Here is a 14688-nt window from a genome sequence, read left to right as displayed (position 1 = left end):
AATACAGGGTGGAGTTACTGCTCTGTTCCCAGCTATTCAACTGTCATCTGTTCCACCAGTGTCCATGGCGTGTGTACTGCCCTCAGTTACAGGTTGCCATCTGTCTAGCTTCCATTGTCATCCCTTGGGTGTTGCTCCTCAATCACAATTCCCTTCAGTTGAATCTACTCTCAGCTCCTGGTAGTGCATATCTGTCATTTTTAACTTGGCTGAGGGGTCTACTGTTTGCAGTCTTTCATATTTTTACCTGGGGGTTGTCTGGATGCCACTGGATTAGCATATACTTGGGGCAGAGGCTTACAGACCAGAGTTCAACCGCATCAATTGTTGGCTCCCCCCTCCCCCGGGCTTGAATCTTGATTATACAAATGACCTCTACAAGGACGACCACATTTCTAGCTCATCGTCTGGTAATACAAAGTTATACAGCTCACGTGGTCACAGGTTCTGCTCACTCTGCTGTGCCAAACCACCTTTGTTCTGCAATATTCATGCATAAAAATGGCAAAATAACACTTACTCGCATAATGCCTTATTTTTCTTTTTAGTATACAAACAGGAAAATAATATCACAGTATTAACCAGGCTCAGGAGGAAACAATCTACTAGAGTTTATTGGATACAGCAGAAATGTGGGGTATGTAGTTGTAGGCTCATCAGCATCACAGGTGGGGTGGGGTTCAAGACAAGGATACACTTGTCAAATAGACATCGGCATGCTTGTAAATTGTGCACACACCGTCAAACATACACAGGATTCACAGACACCCGAGTACTTGCAGGCAGGGCACACAACACACAAGGTGGAAGCTCACTTGGCTCCCATATACATCTGTGTCTTTTAACAGAACCACACCTAGCAGTGTGTAGATCCTGTGCCTGCAGCTGGCATGTTCTTCATGGTAGCAGCAGGGTGAAGAAAGTGGGCTCAGGTTGTACTTAAGGAATCTTTGATCTGGCTGAGCAACAGAAACTCCCAATCTATGCAGGCTTAGTCTCGCTCACAAAAGAGACCTTGGGGTTTGGTTCAATAACGCAAGCACTGCACACAAGCCAGCACTCTTCTCCTTCAGATGCAGCAGCAATGTATCTTCCTACTGGAGTATAGTTCGAACTCTGAAAGTGAGACAGGCAAAGATTCTGCATCTCATGCCAACCTTCCATGACAGAGTTGTGGAAAGCTCCTTGAAGAAAAAAGTGAACAGTGAAGAAGTACAAAGTGTAAGCTTGCACACAGTGCTAATGCCACTGGTCTGCAACCAAGTGTCCAGCAAAATACATGTATTTTTTTGGGGGGGAGGGGAGGTGTTCACAGGGAGAAATTGCGAGAGATGACTTTCTTTTCATGTGTGCTACAGCTCCAAGGCAATGAACCAAATTGGAGCAGTCAATCTCAATTTGTATTGCAGATACTGGTTTTGCCTTTTAACTGTTCAGGTGCTCTTTTATTCAGGTCTGCACGGAGTAGCAGTGTCCATGCTCAGTTAGCAAGATAACTGCTTCACTTTCTGGATATGCATCAGAGCTCCAACAGATGCACTTGTCTTAACAGTTATCCTGCAGGGAGGGTGGATGTGAGGAGCAGTGAAAGGGGACATATGGCAGAACAGCCTTAGAGGCTCTATAGAACCAAGGGGGGGCCAAGCTGAGGGGAAGGAACAACTTGCCTGTAGACTAGCTCTTTCATGCACACAACATAAAATCAAATGGCCTATTCATGACAAACTATGAGGATTAACTAGGAAGCACCAGTAGGCAGTCTCCTCAGAGGGATTCGTTAAAAAGGTCTGCATCCAACTACTACAATAAGTGGACACTATCAGTGGCGTCATGGCCTGGTAGTCCACCATTTTAAAAGGAGTCCCACTCTAGGTGAACCCCATCAACCAAAATAGACTATTACTGTTTGTCATCAGCATAAACTGAGTGTAGAGCACTTTCAGACGCTTGTGAGACGGGTCTCCTGAATAAGAAAACTTCCCAGTTGTGCCAGAAGGGTAAATTAAGGATCAGGTCTAAACATGGTACAGGGCCATTGACCTTCGCCTCTACAGTACGGTTTTAAATGTTTCTGCCTCTGGGTATCATACCCTGCTCAACTAAGTTGGCCTCTAAAAATAAAAGGAGTCAAATTCTGTTTCGGGAGGAGTAGGTCTTATTGCTTTAATGATTACACATTGTGAAAAGCACTACAAGACGAAACGTCATCAGCCTTTTTTAAATTAAATTTTGCTACTTTCTTTTCCGCCACCAGATAATAGCTTTCATAAATAGCAGCAGCTGAAGCAGTTCAAACCAATACAATGATGCTGTGCGAACTAAACACAACCATCAAACTAAATGGTAATGGGGAGGCCTAACTATTTCAGCCACTGAATTATTCCAGCGAACAAACAGTCCTTTCCATGTAATTTTGTAAAGTACTCTATAGTATCCAAAAAGAAAAACACAGCCACCAGTCACCACCGGTCTACTAAAATTAAGGCGATTGCATTTTAGTGTTACTTTTAAGAACAAAATATTAATATCCAAGTTATTTAACATTAAGAGTTGAAAATGTCATAATTAGACACAGCAGTCTAAAGTCCACACTATCAAAAAGGCGTGCGAATTGCCAGCCTCTCGGGTATAATCAATGCTCTCCGCAGAGAGGTTTGGTCCTTTTACCAAAAACATTACAGATGTATTTTCATTTGTCTTCAAATCACACTTTGTGATATGCAGCTTTCAGAACTTCTGTACATTATTTTGTGACGAACTACACACAGCTAAGTGCTTTAAAGATTTTAGTTTAAAATGTCCAAGATTGTGATCAGTCGTCAATGGACTTTATATATTTCTCATATGCGTCTTCGCTCAGCAGGTCATCAAGTTCAGAAGGGTTCTCCACAGTCATCTTTATTAACCAACCTACAATGAAGAGTTGCAGTGTTAAATAAAAATTGAAGTTTGAGTTCAAAAGAGTTCTAAAAGTACCATTTCCTTAATAGCAAAAATTACATATTTGTAGCCCCAATGCATTTCACCACATGTCAAATGAACGGCATGATAAAAGTAGATAAAGAGCACGCTTTTCAATTTGCAGTATACAAATATACATAAATATAGTGGCCACACGTTAAAACAGGGGTGTGGAATTCCTATAGCCCGATGCCTAGTACATATTGTTTAGGGTCAAAGACAACAGGTTTTCATGCTAATTTTGTCCTTGGGACAAGTAGGCCCAATCCCCGTAGCACAAACCCTTTGGGAGTTTACAGTACCACATTATGAATCAGGGAAGGGAACTATCTGCAGTTAAGGTAACATTTGTGTCTATACATTAATGCAGCTCAAACTTTTATTTATGGTTCTTTAATGCAAAGCCTCTATTATTAGGGTGAGGCTGTAAGGAAATGTAAGCTCGGACTGCACTACTGACAGTGGTTTCAGTATAACAATGTATACACGTTTTCAAAGTTGAAGAATATGAGGCTACATATAATGCTCCTAGAATGCTCTCCGATTAGATGCAAATAGTTGCAGAAGCTTGAAAGCAAGATTGACGATTTTTTGCTTTCAAATAAAATGTTCACAAATAAATGCAACTAGGAAAAAAACGTTTTGCTAAACTACTGCGAAATTTTAGGTAGCCTTTCTTTGGAGCTTTATTTAGTAAAATGCGTTGATGCATGCTAGTATTTCCCAAACAAATTCAAAATGGAAAATCAGTGTTATCAGTTCAACAAGATTATGGGAAATATGAAAATAAACAAGCCCTGGCAATTAGCCTTTTGGTTTTGACATGGTTTTGTATAACTTTTTTGTTGTTGGAGCTGCCGGGCCTCACCATTATTATGAACATTGGCAAAAATATCTTTTGATCCCAAAAAACACACATTGCCACAGTAGTTACCTGGCACCGAACAAAACTACTTTGTGTGCCGATGTGCTCCTTGTGAAAGAGCAGAATGCTGTCACTCACATGGAAGCCAGCAGATCGACAAAAACAAAAGGTCTTGGTTAATGCCAGACCTTATTAGGGGACCAACTCTTAATGAAAGTCACAAAAGTGCACCCATGGAATTCACAAGAATTTACAGAAGTAGGAAGTCATACTCCTAGAAAATATTTGTCTACTGCATTTTAGCATGTGTAAATTTGTTCATGCGAAAATCTGTTGAGTGTTTACAAGTTCACTGTTGTTCCTACTAATTTCTCCCCAACCCTGGAAGCGTTGCATCTGCCCTTGTTAGGAGTAAATTTCCAACATTTCTCAGTATGGGAAAAGATTAGAGAACAGCTGGTGAAAACTACTAAGACATGCAAGTTACTAGGTTTACACACCTCAAAAGGCATTCCAACCCTGGAACTATTGCTAACCGATACATCCAGCCCCAGTATGTAGATCTGCAGAAAGGTGGCAAAATAAGGGAATTGCTAGCATTCAAACCCAACTATAGTATGAGCCCTGGCATAATCAGAGAGACTATTACAAGAGCTATATTGAGATTGCTGCCATAATTTGTTGCCAAACTACGTGGCACCAAAGGAAAAAGTGGATTTTTTTTACAGGACAAGTAGATTTATGAGGCAACCTGTCCCATGGACAAGTAGATATTTATTATAATAAATTCCACACCCCTGTAACAAAACAAATCCTTGCACAGTTAAGAAAGAGTGGCATCCCAAGTAAACAAATGTTAGAACTATGAAATATTGTATGAAAATCTTCAGACCACCACTGGATTTCAATATTATTAGTCCCAGGTTTATTTACCCGTCATTTTTCATTTACCCCAAACATGTAGAATAGGTCCGATATGCTGCTTGTTGGCAATAAATATATATTCTTGAATAAATATGGGAGCCAAACAAAATGAACGACGAGCAGGATCAGAAGAGCTACGGCCAACTGATTCTGAATGATAGGAACTGTCCCATTTTCGAAACTTCCAAGTACAGTTTCAAAAGATGTTGCTTCGCATATAATGGAACCTCCATCGCCCTAAAAAAAATAGCCTAGGACATGGTGTAGGCAAACTAAGAACAAGGGGATTTTCTATAAATACAAAACATGTGCCGGTTCTTTATATGTGAAATTAACATAAAACCAAATATTGATAAGGTTGTTGCCCATTCAAAGCTTCTTCATCCAGTCTTCAATTTCTGAAGCAAACATTCTTACAGCAGGATAAATTAGGGCTTGAGGGCCTCACCTATACTGTGTAGGAGCCCCAGGACACACAAGACATTTACTGAAGATGTTTCTGAGTGAGAATAAATTAAGGAGTTTTGAATGGCCAGCAAGAGGATGCAAATACTTCTGCAGACCCTGAAATCTTTCAAGTAATAAATGCTCAAAATATACAGTCTATTGCTGCCACTTGTTCTGGGGATGAGCAAAATGCAAACTACATATCAGTAGGATTGCATTATTAGTAATTTTGGAATGCAGATTTAACAAGTCAGTCCATCAGCTCTTTATGACCACTCTCCACACCCACATATATAACTGGCCTGGAGCAGTCCCAAACTTCTATCGTTAAAGTATGAAAGTATTAAAACACTTCCCATTGCTAGAGACCAGCAGAAATTGAAGTCAGTTACAAAGAACATAGAAAAATATGCAGAACTGAAAAAATATATATATTTACTGTTGGAAATACTGCCACATTGAGACTCCACAAAATGTGTGGAATACAGAAAGAAAGTAATGGGGACATTTAGTCATTACAGTAGTGGAACAAAGAATGACAGACTATTTTGAAAGATGGAAAGGGGTGGCATTAATGGAGATCAGAAAAAGAACAGTTTACACTGTCTCTAGAGCTGTACAACAGATTTATTATTATCCAAACACCAAATAATTCAACACAGTGTGTTGGCGGTAGGCAGGAAAAGGAAAAAGCAATTTAACACAACCCCTCCAGAAAGATGGCTTATTCAAGTCTGCAGAACTGTACTGAAACATCAACAATTTAATTTGAAAAGAAGATATTCCAGATATAATATGTTATTTCATGGCTTAGGATGGAAACGAACTTTCAAAGGTAAGAATGTGTTTAAAACATTGTTACGCAAACCTTCTTCATTGTCCCTTATTAAGAAAAGAACCTAAAGGGAAATGTTACAATACAGAAAGTTTACCCATACATGAAAACATTTGTGGAGTCATTTTAAGGCTCCACAAAGATTCCAGTGAGCATCTCTGTAGACTGGAATGGGGCCCCAAAGCAATTGCCAATGGTTGAAATGAATGCAAACATTCCTTCCACAACCTTGTTTGTTGCAGTAGATGTCCTAGGTTTAGTGGGTATGCCCAGGTGTGGTCCAGTGCTCACTGTGCCACAGGACTCTAGCTATACCTCACTGACGAGGCCTAAGTAGGCTTAAACCAGTCTGGTATTGCTTGTGTTGCCATCTCAAGCAGACCCGGTCTGCCAGTTCAGGCTGGGCTATTCCTATTGGAGCAGTACCAAGATTGGTTTGCATTTCATGTCGCTGTTTAGAATGGTATAGTGGGTGAAAAACAAACTGGAAGGTTGCCTCCAGCGATCATTAGTGACAGACTAATTCAAGCATTCTTTCTATTACCTAGTTTTTTGTTACATTTGGGTCATGGAACATAACATTTCTAGTATTCAGTAACAACTGCCTGTCCTGTCTATGACCCATAAAATACCTTTAGAGTGACCTTATTGTTGCCATCACAGTTCCAGTAGGGTCAGCAAGGAGTTCCACCCGTTTGCTTTGGGAGGATGTCTTGACTCCAGAACCATCGGAAGCACCTTTCTAACCCATACATCCCAGCAGCAACTGGTGAAATCATAGGATTCTGTAAGAACTCCCCCGCCCCATCAGAAAAATTCGACCTCAGCTTTCAAAATAAAGGCCCTTAAAGTTTAGAGAGCCCGTCCCTTCACTTACAACAACTTCTATGTGAGCACTGGTCCAGTATTACACCAAAACTCCACCTGAGCAGAGGAGAAACAATTCGGTCTTTAACCGGGTTTTTTTCGGGAGTCAACTGTGCCCTAACTGGACACCAGTGCCAGGACGTCCCATAGCCTCCAACTTGAGATCCCAGCTTTCATAAATAAATGTGACTTCACTACAGTAAGATATTTAGTCCTATTTTTAGGACACCTAGGAACAATGTTATAGAAAATCTAGCACCTGCCAGCTGTCAAAATATTTGGGTAGTCATTTGGGGGCAAATCTCATCCCCATAAGGTGCTGAACCCTCGGGTATTGTTAACTGCCTGTAAATGGGTCGTACTATTCTTTGGAGTTAAAGCAATGACTAAGGTGCCAACATTCCTCCTCGACTGTTCCTAGATGGATTTATTGCAACTTTATGAAATACTCCTTCTACAACTGCCTCTTTGCCAACACAAGACACATTAGATTGACAAAACCTAGCTGAAATCTGCAGATAAAGTTAGACAGATTTTTAAACCAAAACTTTTTGGGGTAGGGCGAATGGCAAGGTCATGGAAAAAGAATGAAGACTTGACTCCCAGCTGACAAGATGACTTTGGAGCTGGGCAGAGCCTACATTGTAAATGGCACCACTAGAACACTGCTGACCTGAAAACTCAAATAAGGCAAAGTAACAATCCGGTTTTGTCATTTCAGACACAGAAGTTCTAGTAGCTGATATAAAGAAGTACACACTCGCGTCACTCAAGTCATTATTGGGCATTAAGGTCAGTTAACGTTAGTTATGTTTCTCAAAGTATTTTTCAAGCGAATTCATGCTCCAGATTTAGCAATGATACAGTCAGTGCAGCCACAATCTGAATATTTATTTTTAGTTACATAGAAGAAAGCAGAAGACTTACCATCTTCGTAGCAGGATTTGTTGACTAGGCCTGGAGTTTCTTCTAGGGCTTTGTTAATTTCCGTAACTTCACCTGTAAGGGGTGAGTAGAGCTCACTAGCGGCCTTCACACTTTCCAATGCACCAAACTCATCTAAGTGGGAAGTAAAATGCACACATTTGTATTAAAAAAACACCTGCTACAAACTGCAAAATAATAAAAGGAAACATTAACAGTGATTAAAACGGGTATCAAGCTGAGCTTTGTTCACTAATTGTAGAATGCACGCTCCTGCAGTGTTCTATGCAATCAATATCACCACTATCATTGGTATTTAATAATTATGAAGGCTAAAATATACTCATCCAGTGTATACATTTATACAGCTGAATATGTCCCACCCTGGCCAGGCAAAATACAATTGTAATTAGTTGGATGACCTCGAGAGGAAATTACTTTGCCATCGAAAGTCAAGACTGGCCTAACACGTCACGAATTGCCAATCTCGAAACTGTTGAAAATTAGGAAGAGTGGCACAGTTTAGAGGTGAAGTCTGAAACTTAGGAGGGGCTGCAGATACATACAAAAAAATGCTACGACCGCAACTAAAAAAGAGAATTTATTTTCAGATTTTTTGCATACCATTCTTAAACATTTGAAGATCACTAGGCGCCATGGGAACTAGCTGATAAAAGATCGTTCAGCACCTCTTAAAATTTGCAGAAGCAGCATCAATCCAAACTGGATGAAGACCCCATTTCAGTTTTGTTGATCATCTATTTGGTACAATAATCTTTAAATATTTTTCAGCTTTCCCAATAGAAAATGCGATCCCACAAGTGATCTGCATGTTCAGTAAGTACAGATGTACAAGTTGATCTTTATACACGATTTACAGAATCGGAATATCTTAGAATTAACATACTTTATAGCGTTGGTGGAAGATGGTGCAAACGTAGAAAAATGTTCTTAACATTAATGTGCCAATCCAGCAAGAAGATTCAAGAGTCATAGCAGTACCTACACTCAGTCGCTCCAATCTCCAAGTATATCAATCAATATCTTGATTTGCACGGTTACTTAAAACCATTGCAACTGTAAAACATATCAAATTATTTCATATTGGGTTAGGCCCAAGTAAAACAGTGTTAGTGAAATTGTCCAAATTAAAACCCTTAGTGTGTGCCAGCGTATACATCTCCAAGTGTAGGTTATAAAACTACAGAACACAAATTGTATTCTACTTAACACCGGGAAAAGTATTTCAATTGTGCAAAGGGAACGATGCAATTTCTAGTTGTCCCCCTTTCTCCCAGGCAATGAGGAAAAGGTAAATAGGGCCCATGTTTACAATGCTTTCAGCACCACAAGAATGTTGAAACGCTATACATGAGATTAAGTCAAAACCAAACAGCATAAGGATAGCTCTTCCCGTGACAGAGTTTCTAGTAACATCAGAAGAACGTAAATTGGAAAACGTGCTTTGCGCAATTGTGGTAGGTAGACTGTTTTTCACAAGGCGCTTGAAATATGAGCCTCTTCTGCGCTGTGGATGGAAAATAGTGCTTCCCGCAATGTTATGTTTATTTGTAAAGCGCACTATCACATGTGAGGGTATTCTAGCGCTGAGCAGGTGGTTGTGCCTAGCCCGGTCTATGGTAGGTTGGTTAAGTGAAAAGCTGGGGCTTCAGCTTCTTGCGGAGTTCAGGAAGAGAGGAGGAGGCTCTGATGTGACGTGGGTGGTCATTCCACATTTCAGGAGCGATGTAAGAACGTGTGTTCTCCTGAACTGATTCTGCATATGCATGGGATGTGTGTGAATTGGAGTCCAGTGGAGGTGTATGTTTTGGTAGTTGGTGGAAAGAGATGAGACTATTCAGGTAGGAGGGGCTTGAGTTGTGTAGTGCCTTGAATGTGACTATAATTCTGAAAAATGTACACCCCAGGCCCACCCAAACTTGGACACTCTGATCAAATTTGGACGAGATGAAGCATGGGGTCTTGTTGACAACTTTACATTAGAAACATAAGTCATGATTATCAAGTTTGGTGAGGATTGCCCTGGTAGAACATGCAAATGCTAGCTCGAGACACCTCTCGTGGATCTTGGACCTGAAAAAAACATTTTATCCAATGATTTCCTCATTTCAGTCTCTGCATTAATTTTTCGGAGATTCAAGAGTGTGTTAATAGCATTTATTGATTATAGATCTGTGTCTAAGAATTGCTGGGGTGTGAAGGGGGTGAGGAGTTGCTAAAGTGGGAGCCTTCAATGTGTTTTCATTTGACTTTCCTCGGTGTCACGGCTGAAACTGAATACTACATCTACAAGTCTGGTTTAGTGCTCCAAGGGTTTTTATTTTGCTTCCTAAGCAGAGAACAAGCCTGAGAGCAAGTTTCTTGTGGACTGGGGTACGAGTCATTATGCACTTTGTCCGTAACAGACAGTGGCTAAAGTACCCTCACACGGCTACATGGAGGCCCACTTCTGTTGGCAGATAATAGCGTTGGACACAAATGTTTTTAACCACACCTTTGGGAGACAACACACACAACTAGCTTCCTGAAAAATATGCTCAGCTCTCATAACTGGGGTCATCTGGTAACCCATGTCAACATGTGGTGAGCTACGACATGCAGCCAGTGTGGTGAGCATGATTGGTTTACAAATTACATTACAAGGTACACATATGCTTCATGAGTGATGTCCTTCAAGATGACACTGAAGCACGCGATGGGGGTTCACTGCCATCTAGTTTTCATGTAGCTTTCCAATGCATCGCTCTCGATCCCATCTAAGAGTATTTGTGAATTCCACATACAAGCCCACTGCACACCTGATCCTATTGGCAAATAAGGCTCGGATCAAAACCATTCTGCCTGCAGCAGATGAGCTTTACCCTTGTTGGATTGGCTGGCTGGTTATCTACTGCCAGCCAGCCAGCCTTGAGACCATATGTACTCAACCTGAAGTATCCTAAGCTAAAATGTTTCCGGAAGTCACAGGGTCCACACGGTTTCCCTTAATATAGATGTATGTATACTGTAATCATTTGATACATGCTCTCAATGTTTTTGCAAGAAGGCGTGGGAAACGTAGTGTGCTTCAACAGCCCTGGTATACAGGCACACCTTTGGATTGCTATGGATGCCTGTCTGTCCTAATTAACTATATTACACCAGACATTCTAGGAGCAGACCATATTAATTCTTTGCAGCATGAGAAGGACACTTTTTTTCCCCTTTCACCTTGATGGGCCATATCTGTGCTCCTTGTATGTTTCACAGATACTGTAGTCTAAATGTACATTACGACCCTGCCTTTAAAGACCAGTTACTAATGGGAGACTGAGTCAAGTGGGTGCACCAAGTCCTGTCTGTGTCCCCACCAACAAACTTCTCAATCATGCTACACCACTTGAGAAATACAGGTTCCTAAGTTGTTGGACCCCTCCCAGTGAAACCGCTGTTGCTGCTAAGTCCATACCCTGCCTTTGTAATGTATCCTCTTGAATACGGACATGGGAGACAAGCTGGAGCTGCATCTAATCCCCTCCACCCACCTCACAAATGTATTTGGTGTCCTAAACACTTTATACTGACCACTCCATAGCTTGGACTCACTTATGTTTTACAACAACATTGGAAGTTTAAAAAACCGTTCTTGGTAACCTGACCTATGCCTTTTTGTGGGCTGGAAACCCCAGTTTTCTTATGGGTTGGAGCTTTTTGATTGTACACATTTTTGCAGATCCACATATGTTCATGCACATCACTTTATAATCAGGGACGCAGAGAAACCAGGGAAAAGAGAAAACGTGTCACAGCAGATCTGATGTGCAAACAGCATTTTGTTGGAACGGCGACACTTGTTTAAGACAACTGAGAAGTTCTGATTTCCCCCCTTCAGGAGAACGCTGCCCATGGTCTACTCCGTCACTTCAACAATAGCGTCTTTTAGCTATAAACAACACTAGCTAGTTGGCTTTATTGATCATCATTTTACTTGAGCTTCATTGCCTATTCATTTGTAAAGAAAGACTTAATTAAAAAAAGAAAAAGCAATAGCGTAACTGTACGCTTAGCCTGTTGTGTGCGTTTACCATCTCATACTGCATCTGAGTTCCAAACCTACTACTATAGCTAGAAAACCCTCCTGGCTCAACTCAAATAGCTTTATGGATTAACAGTAAAAATGGAGTAACTTTGCTTGCTAAACAGAAGGCAACAGTACCTGGGCCCTCAGTACACAAATGGTAAACAACAGTTCCACCACGGATACTGCCCAGTAACTACTCACTGTCCCCAGAGCAAAGGCCTTGTATGCTACAATCCATCTTGCTATCTCCTGCTTTATAATACAGTTTTTTTCCAGCAATTACAGTAGTTATATGTATATCCTTAGTATGAGAAAGCCCGACCAAACAGTTAATGGACGGCTCTTTTAGGGGTTTTGGATTTAAAAACACTGGTGGAGATGATTACCGAATCATCAGAATAAAGTAGCAGTCTGCAAAGTTCCAACAAATGATCTGAGCAGAAGTAGTGATAAAGTAAAGTAAGCAAAGGACAAAGCATGAATAGAACTCTTCATACAACATTACAGTAAGGGCTACGTGCTGAGGATAAGGTTTTAAATCACAACTGTGCATGGGCTCAAAAAATCCCCGACAAGTGTGTATAACACTGTAATAATGTTTTAAGTAAGAGAAGGTTCTTCAATTGGAGGATTTGCTGTTTTAAACATTAGACAATTTGATCGGAAATGCTTTTAAATTAACGGAATTTCTTATTCATACAAAGGCATAGCCGAGCCACAAGTCACACCAAGAAAAAAAAGTCTGCCCTCTTCTACAAAAATTTAGACGAGGCAAATTTTTGGTTACACAAGATATGCAAAACCCTTTTCATATGAAGTGTTAAAATACGGCGCTAATACTTTATAGCTTATTTCGGGAACCTTACTTATAGTTACAAGTTCCAGGGGGGACATGAAATGATCTCTGCTAGTATGGGGCAGTTTTAACTTTAGCGTTTTTTGGGGTTTTTTCTTTAGAAAGTTTGTGCCATGTACATCTTTTGGACCTCTGGTAGATGCAATTTTAAGTGATGTCAAGTCATTGTGGTAGGAACATTAAACTCGACAGCGAAAACAAAACGGCAAATGTCGTCCCTTAAAGAAAACATAAGCAAAAGCTAAGAAACAACAGTATGCCTGTTACACCGTTGGATTTTTATGGCAGACAACCCCAGCTGCTAATCAATTTACCAATTCTACTTAACAGTGTACAAGCACACCAAAATGAAAAACGTTTGTAGACTTGTCTTAAACACTTACCCTGTTTATTCAATTTTGTTCCTACTTCAGGAAGGCCACAGTACACCACATCTCCCAATTTTTCCTGAAACGAAAAGTAGAAGGAAAAAAAGGAGTCAAACTGTGGGAAAGTTCAAAGAAGGATAAAGAAATATACAGCCTGCATGGCTTCCCTACATTTTACGGAAAAAAAATCCTTATAGCAAACACCAGTTTTCCATCGAGGGTATATTTTTCAGTTCATAAACATTAGATACTCGCGTCCATGCTTAAGATGCTATCCGTCGTCTTGGCACCGCAACGAGATACCCCTCCGGGGGTGATTCGTGCGCGTAATAAATTAAAATTACATAACATTTTACTTTGTAAAATGCTCGTTTTATGGACTTTTTTTGCAAAAAAAGTAGGTCTTTTAGATATAAGACGATCTGACTTTTTGTTTTTTTAAAGAGTCCAAATGTAATTTGTAAAAGAAACACTATTAAATGTAGATGCCCCAAAAAAAAAAAAATCTTAAATCTCTACTACAAATAAATAAACCAGATATTAAGCCACCGTAGTTACTTTTACCACGGATAGGAAATCATACCTTGCTCCTTTTAAGAAATTCCATGAACAGTACTGTCCCATCGACTCTTGCCGGTAAAACTGGCCTGCTACCTGAATTCATGTAGAAGAGGGTAAGGTGCCTATGAACTCAACATTAGAAAGAAAGACCTCTGTAACAGGGGTCTCCAACTATTAAGATATATTAATTAAATGAAACTATTTATATCCAGCTACATTCCACATAAATTTGGGGGACACTATCACCCCTACTGTCAGGTCTTACGAATATCACAGTAATATCAGCGGAATGATTTGTATATCCGTCAACATTTTCATTCATGTCGTTATTAAGATTAGAAAGAAAAAAACTTGTGTACATTCTTAACCAGTCAGGTTTTTTTTCTTGTACCGTGTATACATACAAATAAAAACGAAATCACAGAATACATAATCACACTTGAACTCTACTAATAGTACAGTTCTCTGATCATGAGGCGATTCATAACAAATATCCCATCTGAGATCTTATATGTTACAATATGAACCTAACCCAGTAGACTACGGTCTAGCACTACACCACTGCACTTGCAAAGCTAATTCAAAAGACAACAGGATGGAGAACAACTAGTGGTGACATTACTCTCTTCTCCCCACCGTGGACCTAGTGTACAGTCAAAGACAAAAAATATCAGAGTTATTTAATCAAATAGATAGAATAATGACTCATCCCACCACTGCGTTTGTCGTCGCATCAGAATCATTACTTACTTCCAAGTGGATGCTTTAGAAATCTCTGAAATGGCCATGTTTTTAGGTCTCGCCTGGCGTTGTAGTGCAAAGCGCTGCTTGCTATGCAAAGCGCTTCTTGTAATCAATACAATTTCAGAAGGGGACTTGAAGCCCCGCCCCTCTTTTTCATTGGCTGGCGTCACCGTTTATGGTGAACGGTGACCTGCCATTGGAAATTAGGTTTTTTTGTTGCCGCCCTTTCCCCTTTTCGCCCGGCCCATCCGGACA

At 40.3% G+C, this 14688-nt stretch overlaps 1 protein-coding gene across 1 annotated transcript in view; it reads right to left on the bottom strand.

Annotated features, from left to right (window-relative positions):
- Nucleotides 1-2137: 2137 nt before the first annotated feature.
- GCSH (glycine cleavage system protein H) overlaps nt 2138-14688 on the bottom strand; it is a 49458-nt gene continuing 36907 nt past the window's right edge. The window contains exons 3-5 of the mRNA XM_085639925.1: nt 13144-13207; nt 7827-7958; nt 2138-2910 (exon numbers count right to left, since the gene is read on the bottom strand). Coding sequence (XP_085496051.1) covers nt 2813-2910; nt 7827-7958; nt 13144-13207 — 294 coding nt within the window. The 3' untranslated portion in view covers nt 2138-2812. The remainder of the gene's footprint in view (nt 2911-7826; nt 7959-13143; nt 13208-14688) is intronic.

Source organism: Triturus cristatus, chromosome 12 (genome assembly GCF_964204655.1).
Source record: "Triturus cristatus chromosome 12, aTriCri1.1, whole genome shotgun sequence".
NCBI lineage: Eukaryota > Metazoa > Chordata > Amphibia > Caudata > Salamandridae > Triturus > Triturus cristatus.
The sequence above is the reverse complement of the archived record's forward strand: the minus strand, read 5'-3'. Positions and strand labels throughout refer to the sequence as shown.